The 26,613-nt window shown below is 38.1% G+C and overlaps 1 protein-coding gene across 2 annotated transcripts; it reads left to right on the top strand.

The window, feature by feature from the left end:
* Positions 1-756: 756 nt before the first annotated feature.
* Positions 757-24,645, top strand: NEDD1 (NEDD1 gamma-tubulin ring complex targeting factor). Of its 2 annotated transcripts, none has more exons than XM_071423239.1 (15): positions 757-956; positions 1,968-2,111; positions 3,979-4,073; positions 5,480-5,596; positions 6,769-6,909; positions 11,828-12,057; positions 13,027-13,228; positions 14,150-14,336; positions 16,898-17,029; positions 17,208-17,249; positions 17,692-17,915; positions 18,625-18,757; positions 19,047-19,203; positions 21,585-21,651; positions 22,306-24,645. In XM_071423239.1, the coding sequence occupies exons 2-15, from the start codon at positions 1,976-1,978 to the stop codon at positions 22,408-22,410; spliced, it is 1,968 nt and encodes a 655-aa protein (XP_071279340.1). In that variant the 5' UTR covers positions 757-956; positions 1,968-1,975; the 3' UTR covers positions 22,411-24,645. The 2 variants fall into 2 exon arrangements, with proteins under 2 accessions (XP_071279340.1, XP_071279341.1); XM_071423240.1 differs by having other exon boundaries at positions 1,963-2,111.
* Positions 24,646-26,613: the final 1,968 nt, after the last annotated feature.

Genomic DNA, 26,613 nt, shown 5'->3' with positions numbered 1-26,613 from the left:
TGTGCAACAGTGGCATGGTTTCTTTTCTCCTGAGTTCACTTCTACAGACAAGATATTAAATGAACTTGGAAAATCAAGCCTCCATCAGAAAAGGAAAGTAAATCAGGCAGTTGAGCTCGACCGCTTCTGAGGGGACACAGGGTAAAGACTCAATCACAGGCAGATCTCTACAGAAAGTTTTGCTACAGGTTCCACGTCTAGCATACCTTTACATTTAGTATATAATTTTGTGTTTAGGGGTAGAAAGTAGGAGTGCAAACACATATCACCGTAAAGGAACCGCTACCTTTTATTTTACCGGATGAAATAACAATAAAGTCCCTCCTTCTGTAAAATTCAGCATGACCAGGGTAACAGTTCTATTGCAAGTCAGGAAACAGACGCCGCAATTCTCTATTACTTGGTGTTCCTATTAGTAATGTATTATTGCTATCTTTTATTTCGCTCTGTGGCCATGATGTCCCCGTGTCCCAGAGGTACGGACACCCCTGATGCCGGCAGTGCTGGATGCCTTTTGCTAAGCACTACAATCAGCGTTTCCAGTTCAAATCGCGGCAGATGTGGTACCCCTCAAAGCCACTCTCGGCGGGTTTACTGCGTGCCCAGCGCCCTCTCCCTCCGCAGGTGCCAGGGAGCGACTCGGTACCCCCGGGCTCAGGGTTCCGTCCCGCAGCGGCCGCCCAGGCAGGCCCCGGTGACTGATCCGGGCGCATCGCCCGTCCCTCCGGGCCGCCGTAGCGGCGGGAGCGGCGCGCGGGGGCTGCCGGGACGGGGCGTGTGAAGTTGGGCGCGGCGCGGCAAGTGGGGCCGGGAGCGCGCGCGGGCCGGGGACTGCGGCCGGGCCCAGCGGGGCGGGCGGAGCCGGGGCCGGGCCAGGCCGGGCCGGTCCCTCAGGCAGCGCAGAGCCGGGCTTAGGGGCGAGCAGCGGGGGCTCGGCCCGGTGCCCGCCCGGCCAGGTGCGCAGTGCCGCGGGGAGAGCGCGGGAGCGGGGCTGGGGCCGGGGCCGGGGCCAGGCGATGGCGATGCTTACGGGCGGGTGCGGCTCCTCCCGCGTCCTACGGGGCTGCATTGCGGGGCGGGAGACAAGCTCTGAACGAGGAGCGGCTCCGCGGGCTGCTGCCCAGGGAAGGCGTATGTGGACCCTGAATTTCTTGTGTAGTTTTGTGAGTGTTAACAGTCCCGGCAGTAAGAATGAATGGCCTAAAGCTGTGTGGAAATGTCCCGCAAACTTTGGCTAAGGGCTGCTTGTGTTCTCAGCTGAAGCGAAGGTTCACGTTTACAGTCCTCGTCTGTTGATAATTTAAAATTACCAGGAACAAAAAGCTGAGAGTCAGCGTTTCAAACCAGGCACCGGTTAACCTGGCTTTAAATCTTAAAAGGTGTCAGTTAAAATGAGTAGCAGTCCATGGTTCTTGGTCTTTTTGCTTCGTAATGATTGTAAGGTGCGATGAAAGGTGGCTCATTGTCGCTCATATTCCACTGTCAAAGGTTTGGTTTGAAGGATTCTCGGATGTCTTCTTTGGAGTGGTGAGATGAACGCTCAAGTGAGTCCCTTAGGTCCGTACTGCCAGCCTTGCCCTGAAACAGTTTGATTCTGGTTTGTAGATCCCCATCTGCTGGTGGGAAATGGGTCCTTCAGATACTCAGGGCTTCCTGGTAGGCAGCTGCGAACTGTGGAGATAAAAGCTTCCTTTTAGTCGCTTGGTGCCATAGAGGGGCTGGCTTTGTGAAAAAGAAACCATGCATTTCCTGCCAGAGTTCAAGCAGCAAAAGCTTGGAGTGGCTGCTGTTTTCACTCGTGTATGCAGCTGAACGGTACTAACTGTTTAACTCTCCAAGTAAATGTTGCTCTTATCAAGAAAACGTCAACTGTACCATTTAAAATTGTCATTTTGAATTGTTAGGTTGCCTGGTTTATTTTTTTATTTTATATATTTTCACTTATTCATTTATTTTTGCCAGAACAGGTGCAGCCATGCAAGAAAGCATACGTTTTGCATCATCAGGAGATGACATTAAAATATGGGATTCCTCATCTTTCACTGTGGTGGAGCAGTTCAACCCACATACGCCCTCACATCCAGTCAGTTCACTGTGCTGGGCCAGCAATAGTATCCTTTACAGTTTCAGTCATATTTCTGTGGGTGTTCCGCAAAATTCCAGTGTTTTTTTCTTTCCTTTTTTTACTTAAGTGTTTGTAAAACACAGGCCTGACGTGTTTTGAATTCTTACATAAAAATGTTTGTTTATATTTTGGCCAAAGTTTTGCAGTTCCCGGTGCTGAAGGGATTTATAGAATGAGTTTATGATGGTAAATACTTCTGAAGAAGTTTCTCATTTTAGGAGCCAGCACTTTTCTAATGGCTGTAATATACCTGAATTTTCTGCCAACTGTAAAGCTTACTCATTTGTTTCTTCAGTAGTTAATTATGATACTTGCATTCAAGACAGTGCTTAATTAACTGACAAGCTTGAGCAAAGCAACTGCTGGTGTCATAAAATTCTATACATAGTATAGTGAGGAAAATTGTAATCAAAGTTTTTTTTTGGTAGGACAGCTTCTTGTTGATTCTGATAGTCTTTGATAGTGTTCACTTACCTCTAAGCACGGGTTTTCTTTCCATTGCTTGTAGCATTTGGAGAGGAAGCACAAACATGTTGTTGTGTAGGATAACACTCGTGGGATGGTGGTGGTTTGTCATCAAAATGGATCTGACCCTTTTAGGTCTTTCACCTCTGACTCAGAAGCCAGGGAAGTCTTGGATTATGATATGAGGGGCCAAGTGTTAGATGAATATATGAGAAATCTCAGTGGGCTGTCAGGAGAATGGCTTGTGTGGCTGTCACAGGAGAAGATGGTGATGCCTCATCTTGATGTAGAAGGAGGACAGGATGCTGGCACGCAGCATATGAGTCCTGCAAGTTCTGAATGTCTGTCCTCTAAGTTAATGTATGACAAAAAAAGTTATACCCATTGGAAGACAAATGAATGGTTTAGCTATGGAGCTTGCAGAGGATTTCAAACACAGATAGAATGTTTTCATGTGTATGCCTACACACTAGTATGTGTTTAGTAAACTTTATCTACAGACAGTCTGTCCTACATGCTTTCTTCTACCAAGTCTCTTCTTCATCTCCCAAGACTGAAACAATGAAGTACTTTATAGACTTGTCAGCTTGTTAGGGACAAAGCATTAGTTCTGGTTACACATAGTTCTGTAAAATTATACAAAAGTGCCTTAAAATAATGGAAGCAATAGCAAGCACTACTCTGCCTGCTGGTTCTGTTGTGCTAAATCTAGCCAATTAACCTGTGTTATTCTTTAATGAGCAAATACAAAATCACAATGGACATTGGCCAGAACTGAATGATTACTCTGTTTGGTGGCGGTGCAGATGCAGTTTTCCTGCTCTGTAATTCTATAAATGTTCTTATTACTTTGGGGTATTTGGTTTCATAAAAGGTTCTTTTTGGGCTTTTGTTTTTCTTTTCTCAGTACAGAGTGGGAGAAACTGGCAACTGCTCTTTGTACTCTAGAAACTGTATAGTGAAGTAGTCTAACATTTGTCATGACCAGGACCGTTCTTTAAATCCATAGTCGGCTAACAGCCACAGACATTCCTTTGAACTAGTGATAAATGGGGCTCTTACTTGAGGGTGTGGGGAAGCAGAATTGTGGACTGGATAAGCTGCCTTAGTGGTAAAGAGCTCTTAAATAATACCTGGCAGATATTTCTTGTCTTTTCTATCAAAGAAACTGCTGTCTGTCTTGTATTGGCAAGTAAGGGCTGTAGTTAATTCAAGAGCTTCTTAATGAAAGCTTGGAAAATAGCCTTATGTTTCTGTTTCTAGGTCCCTTCAAGGTCCAGTGCTTTAGACTGTTTAGCCAATCTGTCTTCTATTCAATAAGATAAACTTCCTGTTGCTTTTATTAATCACCAGTATCCTACAATTATGTTCCTTAACTTGTGACAAAGATAGATACCTGGCTACTGCTTCTGCTGCTGGTGATCAAATAGTTGTTTCAAGCTGTAAAAGCAAACCTGTCCCACTCTTTGAAATAGCTGAAGGAGTAAGTATGAGTAATGCCTTTCCCTCATTTTATCCCCAGTTCACCTGGTATCCTGTGTGTCTCACATCTGTTCTGCATATTGGGATCAATGTAATTTTAGTATTGTTAGAATTATGACATATACATAAAAATATTTCCTCGTGTATTGTTAAACACTTATAAAGAGTGGGGGCAATAGTTTTAAAATATAGCTTTTAAAATAGTTCTGTCAGTAAGAAGATACAGATGCAGTTATGCAAATGTGATAACTTGAGGCAGTCAGTGATTCAGGTGTGATCTAATGTGTAGGAGATGGAATAGCTCAAGTTTGAACTTCATTTTCCAGCTTGAGCTGTCAGTATTATGCATGCCTATGAAATGTGCACTGGAAAACGTAAGAGTCTGTGGAGGGGTTGTTCTTGGACCATATATGTGCCAGCATGTATTGCAAGAAACAAGAAAATTTGTGTTGTGTTCAAGGCTTTTTTTTCCTCTCTAGTTAAAAGGAAGTGTGGCACTTCAAAAAGCTGGACTTAGTTGTAGAAGAGTCTCTTCACATGGTCACTTAAATAGCTTGTTAGTGTTCTAAACCATTCTAATTATTCTCCTTGGATAGCTGTTGTAATGCTAATCTGGACTGGAAATTTTCTGAAAAGTTGTTCAAACCTTGCTTTTAGGGTGCTGAAGCAAACCTTTTCAAAGGTGGAGTGTTTGTCCTGAAGATTTCACTAAATTTGATCTATAACTAATGCAATCCCTTGCAATTTTACTGTCAATAATTAGATGGGCTTGTTTTTTCTTCACTCAAATTTTGAAAACTTAAAAGTGAATTTTCAATGAGATGGAACTGAATAATAATTTGTCCTCAATGTAGGCCTATCATTAAGATTGACCTTTTTTTTCAAAAACTGGTACTTCAGTGATTATTTTAAAAGAACCACTTAACTGAATTGAGGTGTGCTGCTATAATATTCCCTGTAATGTTCAGGGAATGTGAAGTATGTAACTTAGACATCCTCTTGATTTTCTTCGAGGAGTTTTTTTTCTTTAACTTAGGATTTCTTTAAAAAAAACTGAGTACCTGAATAAAATACTATGATTGCATTTTACATAGCTATAATTTAAAGGGAAAATGCATATTGGAGGAAAAGGTGCCAAAAAATTGAAAATGAGAATGGGGAAATGCCGGTATGTGAAGGTTTATTAATTAATATACTTGCATGTTGAAGTATATTAAATATATGTCCAAACTGGACTTGATTTTAAATGCCTTTTGATAGGAAATGGCTGTAGAGTATGAATAGGTCTCTCTGTCATTGGGACTGTTTGTACTGATGAAAATGGAAATGCACATCAATATGCTTTGAAGTAGATTTGAATAAATCCCTTAATTATCTTTAGCATACATTTTCTTCTTTCTCCATTAGGCAAAACAGACATGTGTGGGCTTGAATTCTAGTTCTTCATACCTTGTCAGTGGAGGCCTTGATAACACAGTTAATATCTGGGATTTGAAGTCCAGAAAGATTTACCGCAGCCTAAAGGTAAGTTTGGCTGAGGAAGAGCTGTAGCTTTCCACTCCCAGCTGTAAAAAATGTACTTTCTCTAAGTCTGGTGTCTGTCTGGATCAAGGTCACAGACAGGAGCTAGCACACATCTGGGGCTTGTTCAAGTTTCTGTTATTTATGTGCTGTAAATAGCAAATTTAACGAACATATGTAACTTGGTGTTTTCAGAGGACAATTCTGAAATTAAAATTACAATTTAAACACATATTATTATGTGTTTAAATTTCCAGAATAGACTTCTTATTTTTTTGGTGTTGTCTGATGGGGATTTTTTCCAGGAGTTGCATTCCAAGTAATTGCTGGTTTTGATGTGAAAAAACACTTCTCTAGTTCTGCTACAGTATTCCACAAACAATGTTGTGCAAAACTGGGATGGTTGTCTTCTAACTGATCCAGGATGAATTCTCTAGAACTTTTTTATGATGCACAAAACGTAGGCTAGTTTAGTATCTTTCCCACGTGCCTTCAGTAGATGGCTTGCCCTTATTTAGCATCTCTGTTTTAAGAGACTACAAAACTTCAGTTTTGATTTATCCTTTTTTTTCTTGGACTTTCAGAGTTACAGTTGGAAACAAAACCTCTAGGTATCCAATACAGTACTTTAAATATCTATTCCTAACTTTTGGGTTAGTAGTACTTCATTGTCTTCCCCTGTATAGGAACATAGGGGAAAAAATATGTTCATTATACACATTATTATCACTGCAAATGACTGTATTGAAAAGCTGGTTGGTAAATGTGTTAGGTGTAAAAGTGACAGAAGAGGAAGTTGCCAGTAGTACATCAGATTAACAGGAAGTATATTCAAGTATCTATGCAAGTATCACTGGTTTCTGGGAGACTTCACTTTTAAAATAATGTTCATAACACCTCTGGTAAATATCTCTGTGGTTGTCATATTAAAATATTGTATATAATTATATGTTCATCTTGACTAATTTATGGAAACCACCCAGTGGAAACAACCAGAGAGTGGTTATGCTTGATCTTGGTTCATTTTGCTGCTGTTTCCTGTGATGTTCCATAACAACTCTTAGATCTGTCAAGATGTTACAGATAGTCAGAAAAAATCAGCTGAAGTTTTTTGCAAAAGCATAAATTTGGAAGAATGTCTTTAACACTCTCCCTCTAACCTCCCTTTCCCACAGGAACATAAAGATGAAATCACGTGTGTTGCATATAATTGGAATGATGGCTATATTGTTTCTGGATCTTTGAGTGGTGAAATCATCCTACACAGTGTTACCACCAATTTATCAAGTAGTCCCTTTGGTTATGGCAGCAGACAGGTAGGCTATCTATGTTAAGTTCCTTTCAGGTACTGAGCTTAATTTGCAGTCTTTAGAAATTAAAAGTACAATTCAAGTACAATTGAAAGTATCAAGAACTTTTAAGTTTTGATATTCTGTTTCATTTTAATTTTTAAGAGTGCCCTTAAGGAATGGAGAAAGCAGACTGCTGTGTGCATTATAGCCTTAAATACTAGGTAGCATTGAAATACAAATTTCTCAAGTGCCATTTTTTCTATATAGGTTACAGCAAATTTTACTTGGTAGACACTGGCTCCTCAAGAACAGACTTTTAGATAACTTAGAAGTGATTAAAGCACACTTGGCTTTACAAACCAAACAGAATTTCAGTTCACCATTCAGTGTATATTGTTGCAGAGGGCAAAGACCATGCAGTCTGGGTTCTAACTTATTCAAAGCTATCTATACTGGAGGGGTGAATACAAGTCTGTATTTGGAAATAAGTTTATTTACTCTGGAGGTTAAAATTGCACAGATGCTCAAAGAGAAAAATAATGAGGTTTTATCTTACCTACTTAGGTGTTTAGTTAGTATTTGGAGAACTAGTTTGAAGGAAGATGGTGCACAAGGCAAACAGAAAGCATATGTACTACCTAAGGACCTTGGAAGGGTTTGCCAGTGCAAATCCTTTCTGCCTACTCAAAAGATACTAAAAGAATTAGTGGGTATCACAAGGGGAATTCCTTGATACAAGAGCATTTGCAGTAGTAAATGAGTTGTGTTGTCCCACTGGAAATTCCAGTGTGTGCTCTTAGTGAGAATTGTCTTGTCTTATGGATAGCCATGTATTTGAGTTCTAGGCATGCTTTCATTTTTTACTGAATCATTTTTACAGAGGTAGGGGCTGTCTAGGGGATGCAGAACTGTTGCTTTGGTCCTAAACCTGACCTTTAATGTTGCAAGGAGTGCTGAAGTTGTGACTTATTCCTTTTCTGTTACTGCAACAGCTTTTTCATTCTTAGATTGCAGATAGTGTCAAATTAAATTCTTCTCCTGTCTCGCATGAACAGTATAACGTGGTGAAAAATCTCTTACAATCTCACAGCATCTCGGGAATTATGGTATACTTTCTGATGAAAAATCTCTGTGAAGTTTAAACTATTTCTGCTCCTAGGTGCTGCAGTGGCTTTGATCCATCACCAATCTCATACTTATATTGAAGCAAAATCGTACTTCATACTTGGTTTGATCTTAAAAATCCATCTCTATAGTCAGGTCATTTTTCTGACTTGATTGTTACAATCTTATGAGGAATGTGTATGTGAGGCAGGAGCAGGGAGGTCCACGGCTGGATTATGGAGCTGAGGTGAATATCCAGAGTGCAGATTATGCTGCTAGTTAATTGGAAAATGAAGAAATTCTTGTGAGGGTGATTTGCATGAACCTGATTGATAGATTCAGTTCTTTCCACCAGGAAGTGATTAGGAGTAAGAGATATGCCATGAATAACTATTTTGTCAGATGAAATCAAGAAGTCTGCTGCAAAGCTGAGTGACCTTTAGGATGGATAAAGCAATTTGATGTGTTAAAATAATTGCAAACAAAGAGCTCCTGTTCACATTCTAAAGGGTCTACAACATTTTCTTAGGGAGGGCAGGTATTTGATTATAGCTTTCATTTAAAGTGGAATTGAGCTATGATTTTGTAATGAATTGGCTAGTAGGATGTCCCAGTTTACCTGCTTGTCTTTGATCCTAAAAATGTTCTTTACTTTTATGTGCAGAAATGGCTCTATTATTGTTTTGGGTTTTAATTGGAGAATTGGAGAATTGATTCTACAGTGAAGAAAATATCTGAAGACTTGTGTAATTCTGTTAAATTTAAAAAGCCTTTACTTGATTTATAGCTTAGGGGCCGGGTTCCCTTAAGAGTAAACTTGAATAGATAAACAGTGTATTATACTGTTTGATCCTGGTACTAATTTTCTGGCTTAAGAAGGGTCACCATTCCATAGTGACTTTTTTTAGAATTGAGGAATGTGAAGTCTAACTAACCTTAAAAATTTTAGCTTGTCTGTGTTTGATTCAGCATGCTGGAATGTAGTTTCCGTGCCAGTTAATTTCTCATGTTGTGTAGGTTCTACAAGTAGTCAAATAGCCCAAGGTTGCTGTGCTTTCTCTGACTTTAAACAAAATTCTTTTCATAGGAGCATTGGCCTATAGTCTGTTAATTGATTTTAATTTAGAACACCTTTGTGTTTTATTAGAAATGAGTTCTTGCAGAGCTGTTTGCAGATCCCATAATTTGTCTTTGCTATTGGCATTCATTTAGACTACCAGATTCTTGTCTGCTTGCTGTTGTGATGATAAATTAAAGTTTGTTTCAAAATATAATGTTTGTTCAAGTCTTCACTGCCTGGTGCAATTCTCCTAGCAACAGGATTTAGTTTAGCTGTTTGAACAGCTGGCTGATTTGTAAAGGAGTGTGATGGATTCTGGCCACTCCATAGAGTGAAAAGTTTGTCAGCTTTTAAAGCTAAAAGTGGGGAGCAGTGATAATATGGGGAATATAGGCATATGAAAGAAAATGGAGAACTTGCCCAGACCTGTAAGATTAAAAGAATAAAGGAGGAAAGGAAATGGCTGACTTGGTAGGATAGCAAAGGAGGTTTGAGAAGAGCTAAAAGCAAGTAATCTTGATGGGCAGAAGGACAGGAGTGAGAAAATGAAACATGAGCAGATGGCAGGTCAGTAAGGAGGAAGGTATTTGGAGGTGAAGAATTGAGAGAACTGCAAGGGTCAGGAATATTTCCCATGGGGATCCTATTTGTAATTAAAGCTGTTACTCCTGAATCTCTCAGTATTTTTTTCAATGTGAGAAAAATGATGATAAAATTGTGACCAGTCGAGGACCATATTAATGATGAAGAGTTGTAGTCTTTCTATTTGAACATGCAGTTGAAGGTGCCACCTCTTTAAAGGTTGAAGCAATTTGGCTTCCAGCAAGACACGCAATACAAGTGCTGGAAGTGATGCTGGAGAAATATGAAGCAATATGTATCTCCATCAAAAGGAAGTTAAAGACAGAAATAGGATAAAGGCCAGTACAATCCATTGTGGTGTGGTCTTTGCCAGAATAAAATAGCTTTTTGAGAGCATTTTCTGGCAAATTAAATATTTCAGCACTCATTGGACTGGGCTTGAGTAAAGTACTTGATTCAGTGCTTTGTGAGAAAATACTAGATAGGATGGGTAAGAAACTCAGTATATTGATAAATCAAACAAATATTTTCTTTCATTATCTGTCTTGTTTAATATTTTCAGTAGTGCTTATGGTAGTAGAAGTAAGGTCAGCAGAACTTGGGAGGGGTCTGGAGTGCAGGTCTTGTGAGGAGCAGCTGAGGGGGTTGGGGTTGTTCAGCCTGGAGAAAAGGAGTCACGAGGGGACCTTATTGCTCTCTACAACCACCTGAAAAATAGGTACTAGCAAGGTGGGGGTTGGTCTCTTCCCACAGGTAACAAGCGATAGGAGAAGACAAAATGCCCTCAAGTTGCACCAGTGTAGATTGGGTATTAGGACAGAATTCCTCCTCTCTGAAAGGGTAGCGAGTGAGGCAGTGAAACAGGCTGCCCAGGGAAGTGTGGAATCATCATCCCTGAAAGCATTCAAGAAACAGATAGCATTTAGGGACATGGTTTAGTGGTGAACATGGCAGTGCTGGGGTAAGGCTTGGACTTGATGGTCTTTGAGATCTTTTCCAGCCTTAACAATTCAGTGATTCTAGGTAGAGCTATGATGAAACCTCAGTGGGAAGACATTTGCCCATAAGAGGATTGTGTCAGTATCAAAAAATGATTGAAACTATAGACACAGGAATAACTGTGACAGAGTAGAAATCAAGATACCAGATTTAGGGGACAACTGAGGTTCTTATTAGAGTAGGATTAAAAAATTCCCAAGGGAAAGGAGTTGGATTTCTTAATATAAAATCACAATGACTAAAATATTCTCAAATAAGAGCCAAATATTGTGAGGATCATAAAAGATTTTAGTTGTCCATATTCAAGAAAGATTCATACTGGGAGAATTGCAAAAAGACTGATGGTACTGAAAAAACAGTCCTGGAGGACTCTCATTTTTTTAAAATGCAAAATAGAGCCCAAAGGAGGGTATGTTTGCTGTTCTTTAAAACAGGATAGCAGCACTGGGGAGTTAGGAAACTGTTTAAGTGTAAGGGTATTATGCTCCCAGGAGTGAATAGGTACAGCTGGGTCATAAGTAAAATTAATTAGGAAATTGAATACCGTAGTATTAGAGCAGTGAGCTTCTGAAACATCCTCTGAGGCAATGTGGTGGAAACAAAATAGCTTTTCTGAAAGGCAAGTTAAGTTCCTGGTTCTGCTATAGCAAGGCTGCTTGTGATAAACCTCACATGTTATCCTCTTCTGTGGTCTTAGACCACAGGTTGAAGTCAGTTCTGCAGGACCTACATACCTGCTTAACTCTGGAGTCAGTGTGTCTTATCCAACTGGTCGATATCCAAGTACCTCAAGGGGAATTAAGTTTAACATTCTTGGCAGAAGGCTAGTTGGTGAACTAATGTACCTTTTCACTACTTTAATTTTAGATGTGTTGTGGGGATTTTTTGTATGAAGGCATGATATTTGCTGAAAATTTGAGAAACTTTTCTGGACATTTCATTTTTCTTCTGCCTAATTTTGCTGATCAGCTCATATGGTACCCCATAATAGTAAAAAAAGAAAGTCTCACCCCCAGTAGCAAAAACGGCATTTTAATGCAAAATTATTTTTTCTGGTTTTACTATTTATATTTCAGAGTTGGAGGCCTTTGTAGACTATTTTAAGTTTGTATTCCTAATCTGTTTGTGTCTTTAGAAAATAATTTAATATCATATTTAATATTGGTATTAAAATACATTTTTATGTGTGTTTTACAGCCTATTCGACACTTGAAATATTCATCCTTTAAGAAATCCTTGCTGGGCACTGTTTCTGACAGTGGAAATGTAACTCTCTGGGATGTAAATAGCCAGAACCCATATCATAATTTTGAAAATACTCATAAAGCACCAGCCTCAGAAATCTGCTTTTCTCCAGTCAATGAGCTGCTGTTTGTAACTGTAGGTTTGGATAAAAGAATTATTTTCTATGACACTTTAGGTAAAAAGTGAGTATATGAAAGACCTTTTGATTTTAGAAGATTCCTTATTTGGGTTTTATAAACTGAAAAAACATGCCTAATTATGACATGAGTTACTTCATTCAGCCCCCATGCAGAATGGCTGAAGTGGTTGGCATATTGCTACTGGAGAACCTGTCCCATAGTCTGTTTTGCTTTCTAAGTTAACAAACAAACAATTGAAAAACTCCAAGGCATGAGGGAACTAACTGCAGTCCAGTTTATGGGTGATGTTCTCCAGTGCTTGTGTATGGGCTTTTCTTGTCGGTAGAGAGCAGTTAACTTCTGTGAGGGGCAGTACAGCCTGTGCCAGCCACCAGAGCTTAGCTCGCCTGCTTTTCTAGTTAAGATAAAAGATTTGACTGTGGTGCACAGAACTACTGAGATAGAGGAGAATGCTGGATGAGAAAGCAGGAAGGATGAGAAATAGAGGATGGGATGGCAAGTGGTTTTGTGGGACATTGGTTTTAGCATGAGTAGTGCTTTTACTCTAGCTCCTCCTAGCAGCAGGAGTCTGCATTTTGGAATGATGAGGTAGAGGGATGCAAACTAAGACCCGAAGTTTTTCCTAGAGCTGTGGGAGGGGCAAAGTTGATAGGCTTGGGAAGCTAGAGGATGAGAGGATGTATGTAGTGTGATTGCTGCTGCAAATGATGATACCAGTAAATAATGTTGGTGTTTGCTATTAAGAAGGCAAGGTGATCCTGTCCTCATAAAGTCTTTTGGGGCACATGTAGTTTTTTTTTGTTAAGCGTGAATGCTTAGTGTAAGCCTAATCCGCTGTTTCTTAAAATAGTTCACTGAATTTACTTGGTACTGGAGAAGTTGAACTACTGACCTGTAGCTGAATTGTGAAAGCTTTTATATATATATATATATTTCTTTTAGTTATTCTGTGTTGAAAAGTCCAACTTGTGAATTCTAAAAGATTCATCCTGTCATTTCTCATATTTGAAGGTTACTGAAAACAATTGTAGCTGATTTTCCTCTGACCACAGTAGACTTCATGCCTGATGGTACTACTTTGGCTATAGGATGTTCCCGGGGAAAGATCTGCCAGTATGACTTAAGACAGCTAACATCACCAGTGAAAACAGTTACTGCTCACAAAGGCTGTGTGAAATGCATACGTCTTCAGTTCAGCAGCACTTTTTCCAAGGTACTTTTATTGTTCAATATACAGATTAATGAAAGCAAAGCAAAAGTTTAAGTTCTGAAAAAAGTTTAGTGTTCACTTTCTTTGGCAGCATTACAGCTGCCAACAAAATGGGATCATACCAACACAGGAATTGTAAACTGCTTAGTATTAGCTGCTTTTTTAGGCATTGTTAATATGGAATTCCCCCCACTCCTGCTCTCAGTGTAGAAATAAGTGGAACTTGCAGTCTTCTGGGATTTTTGGTGTGGATATGCTGCCTTTGCAGATCAGCTTATGGCACCTCTGGTTATTTGTAGGCAGTAGCAGAAAGGTCTGTAATGGCTCTTCTGCTTAAGGAGAAGACAAAGGGCTGCTCATCTGAAGATATTTTGTGTGTCCTATATATGGACTTTTGCTAGCACATATAAACAGTGTAGAAGTTAATTAAATAATAGAGAAGATTTAAGAGGTTCTTCCAAGACTTAATTAGGCTCTACTGTATTGAGAAACCCTGTGCTTCCATTTAGGGGACACTGAGAGGACCTTTGAAATCGATTCTTTACCACTCAGAGATTTTCCTTTTTCTCTAGCACACTTGCTGCTAGTGGTTAACTATTCCTGTAAAATTTGGAGTCCTTAATACTGCAATCTCTTTTTTTTCTGCTATGTCTAAACCTGGGATTAAAATTGAATCACGCAGGGTCACACCACTGTTAAATTGTTGGTGTCCTTGTGGAGGTCCTCACAGATGTTTCCCATGCTCTTTGAAGTTACATGAAGATACCTTTTTTTGTATTTATAAAGGCATATCTCCTTGGCAACCTTTGCAACTTGAACTGATTTTTTTTTACTGTTTTTAAAAAGGAAAGTATATTGTCTTGTTTTTTTACTTTGGGTTGAAGGAATAATAACTTCTCATAATTGGTTCTATTTTTTCTTTAGTCTAACATCACAGGTTCTTCAAATAAACCTGTGCCCAAAAGAGTAGAAGTCAAAGCTGGCAGTAATCTTGGAGGAATTCAAAATACTGGCATCAAAAACATTGCCTCTCAAGCATCAGCAACAGTTTCCTCTCATCTTACATTGACAAATGAGAATAAAGGAGGAGAGATTTTTCAGGAGAAAACAGGTAATGTTGTGTTCCTACTCTTAAAACAGTTGGCATAATGGGGAAGATGGAAGCAGTGTTTTGTGTTTTGACCATTACAATAGAAAAATTTCACTGAGGGAAGGGCATTTGTTAGGAAGTACTGTGTGTATGTACCTGCACATACAAATACTTCTTTTCCCTCCCCACTGTGTAACACATGCTGTGAGACTGTAGGAGGTAAATTGGGTCCTACTATAAGCTGAAGACACATGAAGTCTTTAAACTGTGGGACTACCTCTTGCATTCTGACTTCTTGCAGATTATGGTTATGTACATCATGTAGTTTCTGATGCAATGTCTGCATGGAATGCAGAGCTAAAGATTTGTAATTCTTGTAATGAATAGGAGTAGCAGACCTCATCCAAAAAGAAAAAAAACAAAACAAAAACCAACCTAGGAAAACACCGGGAGAAAAAGCAACCTAGTCCAAAAACCCAAGTGACCACTGAACTGTGTTTTTGTGAGAGGCATGATTCCAGTATCACATGGTAGGAAAGATGCTAAATATAGTTACAAGTATGATTAGTTGTATAACTGTACTTGCTAGCTATACCTCAGAAATTAACAACTTCTTTGTAAGAATTCTAAGCATTCCAAAACTGCCACTGTGTGAAATGTACTCTTAAAATTTTATTTAATTCAAGAGTTCTGAAAATATCAAATCAGTAACACTGCTAGTTTGATTCTTTGAAAAAATCCTCAATCCATCTTAATGTAACAGCACTTTACCCCTCCCTTTTAAAAATAAGGAGAAATACATTCAGTAACAGTAATTAGGCAATAAGCCACTGCAGTCCATAGGGATGTGTATTAATGACCTCCCTTGGGTATGCAGTGAAGTATGAGGTGGAGTAGAATGTTTCCTGTGTATGCAAGAACTGTAGCTAATCAACATTACTGAATGGTGTGGAAAATTTTATTTTGGTTAAAACATAGGATTTATTGTCTTTATTTGAAGATACAGACGGCAGTAATGGCTGTTACTCCTTAAAGGGAACCATGCATAATAAATAAATGTTTTGACAAAGTAAAGGCTTACCAAGCAAAACAGTTTTCCTTCATCTGAGTGTTCAATTTAAAAGTTAAAAACGTCTGAATACTGCAGAAGATATGGTCTTTAAGGTTAAAAATGGGAATGGATAAGAAACCACAAGCTTCATTTGTTGTCTGGAATTTTTTCTAGAACCTGTTCATGGGATTTAACTTTGGAGAAAATAAGGGGCATTCAGTAAAGTAATCTGATAACATATTTAAGCAAAATTAAGGCTTTTTGTCACAGGTATTTTTAAGGTACAAAAGTATAAATGAAGTCAGAATGAGATGAGAATCTTGGATGTACTTTGAGCTGGCTTCCCATAAACTCCCATTTACCAGCTATTCTCTGCTTTAAGTACCATACTGGATTTGTATTTCTGGGAATGGGTAAAAGTGCACAAGATATTTTGGCCCAGTTTTATGTCACACTTTTTCCACGTAGATCCTCTAAATTCTGAACTGCACTTCTGATTTGACTCAGTATACCAAGTATTTACTTAACTAGCAAGTGCAATCCTATGTTGGTGTCACAATTGACACATCTGAAGGAGTGAAAAGTGTAATCTATTAATACATTTAAATGTGAAATCGTAAACATGACTCAAGTTCCACTTAATGTAAATACTTGGACATGATTAATTGCAGTCACCCACACAGTCATATTTGGATCACTTCAACAAGTAATCCCACCTAGAGAAGTACTTCTAGGTTTTATGAACATTTTGTGAAATTATGAAAGATATTCTGGTGGTTGTCTGAGCAGTTCAATTCCCTTTCTAAAAACAAGTTTGAATAACTACTGGGGATTTTTTTGGACATAAGATATGCTTCCATTCTTCAGACAACTGTCCTTGGTGCCATGCATATAAAAAGCTTTTTCCCTCTTGGATTAGGTCAGGGAAGGGGCTTGAGGGTAGAGTGAAGAAAGGTTTAGGAACAAGTTTGGTTGAGGTTTTTTGTTTTTTTTTTCCTGCAATTGTAACTTCAATTTGATTTTCTAATATTAGAATATGTAAGTTGACTTTCAAATATTAGAAATAAGCAGAGAATATACTAACACTAAGTAAGCTTTAAAAAGGTGTTTCGTATGATTTGCCTTGGAATGCTTAATGGCCCTAGTACAGCAAATTTTTTTTCTTGCAGAACAAATTTAAATTTTTATTGTCTGAATGTGGTTACCTTATTAGCAGAAGGTGCAGTCACCAGTTTGACTTCACCTGATGCACCATAAAATTGCTGCACCCATCATATAGATTTCTTTGAGCATGAGTGGGTTCTCCAGTTTTACAACCCTCCTCTTGAGCTTTTAGTTGTAGTCACCTTTGTTGACAGCCCAAATGAGCAAGCTAATATTGACCCTCTAAGTGGCACCTGCAGATGATTCTGAAGTGCTCACTGGACTTCCCAAGTACCATGGTGTGAGATTGGTGTGAGATGGTTTAGCCATAATGTATGTTATTTTTGGAAAAGGTCAATTACTAACGGAATGATATTGCCCTTTGAAGGTTTTCCCCATAGTTCCAGCTTGGATGTCATTCCCTCTAAAGAAGCAGATCATGGGAAAAGTGCTGAATTAAGTAATTTTGATGATTTGGGTCGAAGTAGTTTAGGAGACGTGTTTTCTCCAGTCAGAGACGGTAAGTTACTGATACTGGAATTTGTAAAGCGTCATTCCTCTGCATGTAGTGTGACAAAATGTCACTTGTGAGTTACTGACTGTTGTATGTACTTGATATTTTAATTTGTCTTTGATTATGAACTTGATGCAGTGATACAAATAAACACTTCATTTGTCTGTGTTTTGCTGTTCTGTAGATATTATTGCAAATAAAGTGACTGAAGATCCTCAAGGAAATGGTAAGCATATGTCAGCGGTAAGTCTTTGGAGGTTTGTGCTAGTTCTCACATGCTGATTTTGTCATACCATTGAAAAAAAACAAATGACCAAAGCAAACACTGAAATAACTTTTCTGGGAATTGTCTGACACATTGAGAATGTGTCAGACAATTCCCAGAACAACATGGTAACAGGGGGTCAAGAGTATGGTCCTAAAGTGATGGGGTTTTTTCCTTTATACAATTTATAGTGATATACAGAAGGATTTCGTGTTTTATTACTTTTATAAGGATGGAGGCACCATAAGTTGGATGGAAGGATGTAGTTTTTTGTGGAGTACATTTTTTGGTGATTTCTTTTGTCTGTCAGTTTTGTATGAGTGTGCAGGCATTTTAACTGTGGGATAGATGTGGTGTGTGTGTTTATTGACCCGTGTGTTTCATCTTTCCCTTTTCATTTTAGGCTTGGATTTTCAGTCCTACCTGTTGGGTTTGGATTTTCTCCCACAGCCAACCATTGCCTTTCCAGTAAAAAGAAACCTAGTGGGCAGTAGTGCACAAGGGTCACAGTCTAGCCCATTACATGCATTTGTGGGATCTCCAATTAAAGAAGAAGAGGAACATCCAGAGACTGACTCTAAGAAAATAAGTGTTGGAAAACAAGAATCTAAAGACATTTTAAAGCAGGTATTCTTGTTATGAGTGTTATTTTTAGAATCTTGACAGAAAATTGCTGCTTGAAGAAAAGAATACTGAATAATGCCCAATCTGATTTTATTTTGCAACTCCGTTCACACACTATTAACACAAATCTGTAAAACCTTGTGTGATTTAGATGAATTGGCCTTCAGCAATGGAAGATAAATGTATGTTTGTCTTAAATAAGATCAGGTTACATAAGTTCCCATGAAACAAAATGGATAGCCTGAGGAGTATTTAGATTTTTCTAGAAAAATGAAGAATCACTAGATGGTTGCACTAGTATGATTGATTGATTGTTAGGTCAATTCCACTCTCTTCTTTCCCTGTTCTCCATCTCCCTCTTTTTCTTGAGATATCTTTGATGTGTCTCTGCACAGAGCTTAGCTACTTTGGTATTGCTGTTGAGAAGCCTGAGTTTGCTAGGAGTGATACAAGTTAGTCACAACATTTTTGATATGAAAATTAGAGGCCCCCCTGTCTTTTGCACTTGCTTCTTTGTGCCCACTTGAGGCAATTTGGAATGTTTTAGCAATCCATTTTTCAGATATCTTGCTAGGAAATAAAAAACATGTATTTCTGAGTAGATTCCTAAAAGGAAAAATGTTTGAAGGTACATTTTGGAAAACTTACTCTACAAGTGCAATTACAAGTAGATTTAATCTTTAAAATAATAAAAAAATCTTTCTGTTGTCAGGTTTCAAAATCAAGCTTACCAAGCATAGAACCTTCTCCACTATCATCTACTCCTGATGTAAATGAGAAACTAATGAAGAATATTCAGGCCCATCCTGCATATGATCTACCAGTAAATGGTACTACCTCAACAAGTAAGTTGATAATTTTGGCCCAGTTCTAAAGGTGTGATTGATTGTAAACTGACATGAAATCTGATACAATGGACTTGATCTTGGTTCTTTAAATCAAGCCAGCCCTCCTAAAATGTCTCTAGTTGCCTCTGGAAAGATTCATTGTAAATCAGATTTTTTTTTTTTTTTACCGAGCAATATTTGAGGTAAAATTAATTACATAAATAATTATTTTTTAAAAGTAATGTGGTGATACGAGTGGTTTTTATTTGTCATGAGGGTTCTCAGTATTTTATTTTCAATTGTAAAGGTTCAAAGATAACATCACCTGTCACTGCTGGCGTTGCAAGTTCATTGTCAGAAAAAATAGTAGAAACCATTGGGAGTAGCAGACCGAATGCACCTCTGACAGCAATTCAAATCAACTTCATTCAGAATATGATACAAGAAACAATGGATGACTTCAGGTACTGCTGTTCCTGCAGAGTGTTTTGTTTTCAATGACATGTTTTCTTAATGAGGTGTTTCAGCATCTGCTCAAACAAATTCCTCTTTGGATTAGAAAATTACACCATTTATAGCCCTATTTTTGAAAAACTAGTTATGAAAGTTAGTTTTTAATAGCTCTGATGACTAATTAGACTGATGGCTCTGAGGGCTGTTGGTGTATGACTTTGCTGATGTTTCCAGAATGAGTGAATATTTCTCAGATGGTAAATTTTGTCTGCATAGCAAGGGCTCTACTCTTTTCCTGAAGCCTTGCACTGATTTCTTTTCCTCCTTGCTTGTCTCCCTATCCCAGCAGGAGAAATTTCAAGTTGACAGTGAGGAGAATTTGACATAGCCAGTTGACTTGTGTTGGCTTTGATTGTTGGTATCTTGGCATGTGTAAGGTGAAACAGTGTGTGTGTATTTCTACTGGTGGAGCTTTCACTGAAATAGCATCTGTGCTGTAAGTGATGGTTGGTGTCAGCTTACTTTGAGGATATCTAACCAACATTCCAATTGTCTTGAAAGAAGTCAAATTAGCATGGTTCTATTTAGAGTGGAGTTTGAAGAAGGTGAAGAAGTTAAGAGAATTTTATCCAGGGCATCACTTCCCAGTCCGTGTTTAAGATGATGATGTAGGTTGAAGGGAGATAATGGAGAAGAATTGCAGGGGCAGGGGAACTGCTGCTGTCTTGATGAAAAAAAGCAAAGCAAAACTAGTTTAGTAGGTTTGTGTACCATGGCTGTTCTGTATCTGCCAACAGAAAAAATACATCCAATGTAATTTAATGTCTTTACATAATTGTAGTATGGTAAAACTCCCCTGGGATTTTTTGGTAATAAACTCACATATGATGAACACATGTAATTGATGTAACTTAAAATGCAGTCTATGTATTGCAGATGTGTTCTTTTTTAAATCTATGTTCAGGCACCCCAGAGTTAGAAGTTATGTGTGCCAGTCTTTTACTTCCAGTGCCTCAGATCTGGAGCCTTAAATATTGTGTTTCTCCTCTGACTTATATTTTCTGGAGTGGCTGGAAGGCTCTGCTGGCCCTTTTCCCAGTTTTAAGTTGCAGATACATTTAAACTGATTATGAAAGATTGTTAGTACCTTGGTTTTACTAGTTAGTAGTAAACCTTAGTAAACAACTTTTTATTGTTAGTACTAGTGGTCAGTAAGAGGGAAGGGAACTGCTGTAAGCTTCCCATTGATGTAACTACCTTTCACCCGCTGGAACCTGAGGAAAGGATTTTTATGTTCTTTGCCTGAAATTCATTCCTCTTCAAGTAAAGGGGGAGAAAAACCATGAACCTTCAGGAAAGGACCAGGAATAATATATAATTCATTTGGTTCCAAAGGGATGTTTGTTTCTTGATCTCCCTGTCTTTGGGAGATAACCCACATCTTTGGATTTATAGGGTGCTATACTTGATACACTGAAGAAGATTGTCTCCAGTAGGAATTCTGTAGCACAATAATCTGTGGAAAGAGAAAGTGGTAGAGATTGCCTTTGGGTTTGCTGTATGTTTGAGGAAAGGAAAATGAAGTAAGATCTGTGTGTGTCCACAAAAGAAACACCTTACTTTGTCAGGCCAGTGGTACCCATGGCGCAGTACTCAGTCCCAGACAACTGCACTGTGCTGCACTGTTCAGGAAGTGATACATTATTGTCAGTGATACAACTTGTCAGCTTGCTGCTTTTCTGTGAGCTGTTCTCCTTTTTCTTCCTCAGCTTCTGGAACCGTTGTATTAATGTCATGATCAGAGGCTATTTTCAAGGCTGGTTTTTGTAGTGTGGAATGGTTGCCCATGAATTAACAAATTCATGTCCACTTCGCGGACAACACTGCCACTGCTTTTTATGTAGATTAACCTTGATTATTCCATGATTTTGAGAATAATGTATCACTTACCACAGTTGATGTTTTGGGCCCTTTTACAGAAGACTGTTGAAAGTCATGTGCTGAAAAGTTGTATCTTCAAGTAGAGATAAGTATCTTTCTCTGCAGTTCTTATCATCAAGGGATTGAAAATTAGCTTTGAATGGTAAAAATGAGAGGAGCTTATAGCTTGCAAGTGAAAAAGAATCTTGATATCACCATGTATATATTTGTGTTTCTAAACTGAGAAGTCCTGCATCTTCTTATGTGCTGAAAAAAATGGTACTTACAAAAATGAATATCATAACAAAAGTATTCCAAAATAAGCTGTAGAAGATTGTTTCATGGTCTAAGGGTTTCTAGACTTTAGATGAGAGTGAAGGTGAGGAATTGTAGAGTTTTGGGTGCTGAGGGTATGAGAGAGACTGCTTCCTAAGTAAGTCTAAGCATTTTCCTTTTGCAACTCTTCCACCAGAGAAGCATGCCATCGAGATATTGTGAATTTGCAAGTGGAGATGATCAAGCAATTCCATATGCAGTTGGTATGTACAAGGACCATGATGGGAAATGTATTCAGTTTTCAATTTTGGTAATAGTAAGGCATGCCATCTTCTCTCAAAACATAAAATCTATTTTGTTTATTAAGACCGAGAAAGGGAGGATTTCATGTGAAGGAAGGGGGAAAGCATGAATGGGAATCTGTTAAATTGTTTTTTCTTTGGTTAATAAAGGGATTCTAGGGGTTGAGGAGGTATGAATTCCATATTTCAGGAGGTATGAAGGCTGGGGTAAGGAGAAGATAGATGGAATTCAAATAGAAAGCTTCACTTATAGGTACTGTATACATACTGAGCTGTTCTTTATTCTTTAGCTTCACCTTTTTATGAGTCTTTGTTCTTTTGATCTGCATTAAAAAGAACCTGTCTGGGTTCTGAGCATTTTAATGGAATCTGTATTAGTAGATTCTCATCCTGAAGAACTGCACAATATCCTTTGATAAAATATTCACTAATGTATTAATGATCAAAATACTGTATGTCAGCTTAAAAGGGAAAATCTTACGTTTCTTATCAAAAGTTTTTAAAAACAGAATTATCTACGTTATTTAATTTTTAAAAGAAATATGAAAGCCAATAGTATAATACTGGAATTATTATCTTTATTACTACTGATTGAGACTTTTTTCTTTTCTGTAGAATGAAATGCATGCTTTACTTGAAAGATACTCTGTAAATGAAAGCTTAGTAGCTGAAATTGAGAGACTGCGAGAGGAAAACAAAAGACTGAGGACTCACTTCTGAAAGATTCACATTGCTGATTTTATTAGAGTGAACTAATAAAATCAGGTGGTGTGTTGTCTCTGACAGATCGTCTGTCATCACTGAAGTATTGTTTGAAGACCTGTTATTATTTTGAACATGAATCTATTCTTCTGGTGTAAGATACTTTGTGTAATTATAAAATTTGTAGCAGATAGGCACTGTGTAAAGAACATTTGCATCCTCATGCTGACCACCTTGCAACACAGCCTTGTAACAGAAAAACTCCAAGGACAAGTACAGTATTGGAGTTTTAGCAATATGTAAAGTGCCTTTTCATAAACAAAGTTAAAACCAGGACAGATACTTTTACTCTAAGAACTTTTTTATATATACCTACTTTTCTATCTGCTTCTTTATTCTACTGCTGTCAGAAGCAATCACTACAGCTTGCCTTTTCAGATACCTTCCTTGAAGAAAAAGGGGAGTGAAAGCTCCTCTTTTGTGCACAACATGGAGTCTTGTTTACAAAGAGCTGGAAAGTACAGTAATCACTTAAGTTTATTCAGCTGGCAACTCTTCTGTCCTGAGTAAAACTAGAGCTTGAAAATATTCCCAAATTCGGTGCCACAGTCTTTCTTATTGAATTCATAAGTTTGTTGTTGTTGCAAATGCCACATCAACTGCACAATGAGATTTTTTTTGTTACTACTTTGGCTATGAATCTAGAATTCTTTTTATTTACATGTATTTGAATGTTGTCATAGCTTGCCTGATTTGAATGCAACTTTAGTCTTCAAAATGTAAGTATATTAATAATATAGCCATTAATAATACAGCAATGTGTAATTGAAGTCTTTCAGTCTGACTCAAGCACCTTTTGTGCCCAACCTCCCCTTCCATTGGTAGTGAACAACACTTGATAGTGGGCAGTTGTGTTGCAGTTTTGAGCCATGTTGGTTTAACATTATTGTGGCCTTTTTCAGATAGCTGCATACCAAATCTATTATCTTGTATTATTAACAACCATTAAAGAGCAATCATTACTTCAAGTAGCATAATAGTAGCATACTGGTATGTCAACATTTCTGAAATGAAGCTCAGTAGGAAGTTCTGACTATTGAAGTGCATGGGATATTTGGCTTGGCCTTTATTTTGCCAAGAAGACTAAATTAAAACTTCAATTTTAAATTGCTTTAAAAATCACATGAAAATTTTAAATTGACTTAAAAATTTCTCTGAAAGACTTCTTCTACCGGTGCTTCTTGCTGTCTAAGTTTTTCTCGAGGCTTCTTAATTTTCCCTCTAATATTTGCTTGTTTCTTCTCACAAATTCAAAACTCAAGCAAAGTCTGAAGAACATGGCAGGTTAACTATTTACAACATCTAGTGTATAAATCCGCAATGACACTGCTACTAAATGAGTAGATAAATACATGAAAGCCATAATATATAGTGTAACTTATTTTTATATGTTGCAAAACTAAAGAAAAACTCCAAACATGTCTATAACATTTCCTTACCTTTAACTTTTTCTAAAAAAAGAGATTTCCTTTTTTTGATGTCATTTAATGAAAAACAGTCTTGTAGCAAAATGAGGGTGTTCAAGTAGCTTTTAATATTAGGGAAATGACTTTAAATGTCTGTAGTTCTACTGCTTTTAAAAATATTTCTATATCACATATAACTTCATATTGAAAGGAAGCAAAGAAAATTGGGGTTTTTTACTAACTTAACACACAATGTAGAGAACTCTTTGTTAAGTTTGTAGGATATGTAAACTTGACACACAGACGACACAGTTCATGAAGACAGCAGTAGTTGAAGGTAGCAAAAATATCTTGGCATCCTTCTATGTATGCTTTTCAGTGTTAATGAAGTAACCTTGCATATTTCCATCTCTTGATTTGTTCAAGTTCTGAACTCTTGCTGGTGTACCTGGATGACAGCGGGGAGTTAGACCATTATCTTGGGTATTTTCCTTATAGGTGATTTGTTTTCCTGACACCAAACTGTATAATGTTTTTAATTCCCAAATGGAGTTGACTATAACAAGAGTGATTAAAAAGATTTTTAGGGCTTTTGTCCGTGTCTCAGGATTACTGTAGTGCAAGTGGCTACACATGGTGTGTGGAGACCCACTCTGCCTATGTCTATAAGGGTATGTTTTGCCTTGTACACAATCTGATTTGTATGTTAAAATAAAGCTTGTTTCAACCTTTTTGAGAAAGAAAGCTGTGGTGACCTGCTTAATAAAGAGAATAATCTGTGTTGAAATTGTTATGCCTCATCAGGCACAATTTACCTGAAATTCTGGAGTAATCTCTCTTCTGCCTCTGTGGCTTCATGTAGACCATCCAGTCATTTCCACAGAAATGTTCACCTCATGCTCTTGGAGTAAAGGACACGTGAGCAGTTCCCCCTTCCAAGTTGAAAACTGTTAGTCATGCCAGAGAGATCATGTTCATGGCTAGAAATCATGTTCAAGCAGATGTTTTGGGTAGGGGGAATAATCTTCTCTCCTAAGACCCTGGTGAGTTGGACATCCTGTGTTTTCTTCATGTTAAACTTACAGATATTTAATTTTTTTAATTCCCTTCTCTCATGCTAATACAGACTTTCTGTGATGAGAAGTTTACTTGCAAGGTATGTGGGGTTTGAAAACTGCTTTTGACTAATAGATTTATTCTCCTAAAATGCAGAATGCCAGCATGTTCTTACTTGCTGGCAGCAGTCCTGATACACATGCCGTGTTCTTCATAAGCACAACAAGGATGAATTTGGAAGTTGCACATTGCTCCTCCTGCACAAGGAGCACGGCATACTAGAACATGCTTTGCAGACTGCCCTGCCAAACCGTACAGTTGCTTGCCAGCGGACACCCTCGATGCTAAAACTGAAGATGCAAAATGGTTGTAGGTTATTTGTGTATAAAGGGAACAAGTCTGATATTGCTGAGTGCTTAAGGCTGGCAGGTGCTGTGTCTGTGTTTCCTATCGGTGCACTTGTGTCTGTGTGTCATTATGGTGTACATCAAGAGCTGCACCTTCTGGCCAGGCTGAGTACAGCCATTTTCACATCATCTCAGGCTATGCATCTGGGCAATGCTGATGAACAAATTCTCAGCTGTGGAAACAATCTTGTACTCTTCCTTGAGCATCCTGTAACAGGCACTGCTGAAGTTACAAGGCCAGAAGGACAAGAGTAAGAAGTTCCAAGGTGTTTTCAGGATCAACTGTGATATTAGCTGTGATTCTGGGTGTCTCTCTCTAGCCACGGAAGTACAGACAGTACCTGTGAACTTCACATTTTTGTATTTGTCTGGCACAGCTTTAGGACAGGGCAAGTTAACAGTGGAATCATACTCACTAACTAAAAGTCACAGAAAGCACATCTCTCGTTAGCTGATCTTGGCAGTCCAAATGGTGATACATTTTTGGGACTGAGAGCCACAGTTTTTCAGATGTTCAGATGTGGACAATGTGATACCTAGTATGCTGTCTACAGTAGTTGCTAATAACACTTTTCGTTACATACCCACTTTTACTAATGTTAGGGGCTTATATGAGATGTTTCCATTTTTTGTGTGCATGGAAAGGTATCCTAGTGCTAGAAAGCATAGCTAATATTTTCAAAATAAACAGAAACTTTTGAGGCACTGCATATTTAATAAACTGAATTAAGAGCATCTTTGGGATGGCAGGGGCGTGATGACCCAAAAAACCCTATTCTTGGTCCAGAAGGCACTTGATTTTGAGAGCAAGTTAAGAATCCACTAAATCAACAGAAACTTAGAGGTTACTTTGTCTTCTCCTGGATATAAACAGCAGCTGACTAAAAATGAAGGAAAGAGAAGTGTAGACTGCTGATACTTATTCCTTAGTCTCATGAGTTTAAAATTGTCATTATACCTCTGAGGGTCACCTGAGATATGTTCTGGTAGTAGAAGCTTCTGTTCTTACTAGCAGAATATTTTTCTCCCTTAGTTCTATCATGTGTGAGTTGCAGGACAAATGCTCATGCCTTGAGCTCTCTCTCGATTTCCTCATTTGTTCTCTCATTCTAGCTAAAAATACCAAGGCTCATATAATGGAAAGTTATTATGGTTCCTTTCCAATATCTTACACCACAAAGTTCTGTCTCTTTATGGAAATCACTGAGAGACAATGCTTTTTCAGCCTGTTATTTTGCAAGAATGATAATTCTGATTTATTCTTTTCATCCCTACTTGTCCTCTGAGTAATG

The sequence above is a fragment of the Agelaius tricolor genome, unplaced genomic scaffold (genome assembly GCF_023055355.1).
Source record: "Agelaius tricolor isolate 1412-34295 unplaced genomic scaffold, bAgeTri1.0.p SCAF_3, whole genome shotgun sequence".
NCBI classification, from domain to species: Eukaryota; Metazoa; Chordata; class Aves; order Passeriformes; family Icteridae; genus Agelaius; species Agelaius tricolor.
The sequence above is the reverse complement of the archived record's forward strand: the minus strand, read 5'-3'. Positions and strand labels throughout refer to the sequence as shown.

What these genes read in the sequence shown, in the direction of transcription:
- NEDD1 (XM_071423239.1), top strand. Translation starts at nt 1,976, where the DNA reads ATGCAAGAAAGCATACGTTTTGCATCATCAGGAGATGACATTAAAATA. An exon ending in TATGACACTTTAGGTAAAAA is followed by an intron (nt 12,058 to 13,026) that starts GTGAGTATATGA and finishes TCATATTTGAAG; the next exon opens with GTTACTGAAAACAATTGTAG. An exon ending in AGCAATTCCATATGCAGTTG is followed by an intron (nt 21,652 to 22,305) that starts GTATGTACAAGG and finishes TCTTTTCTGTAG; the next exon opens with AATGAAATGCATGCTTTACT.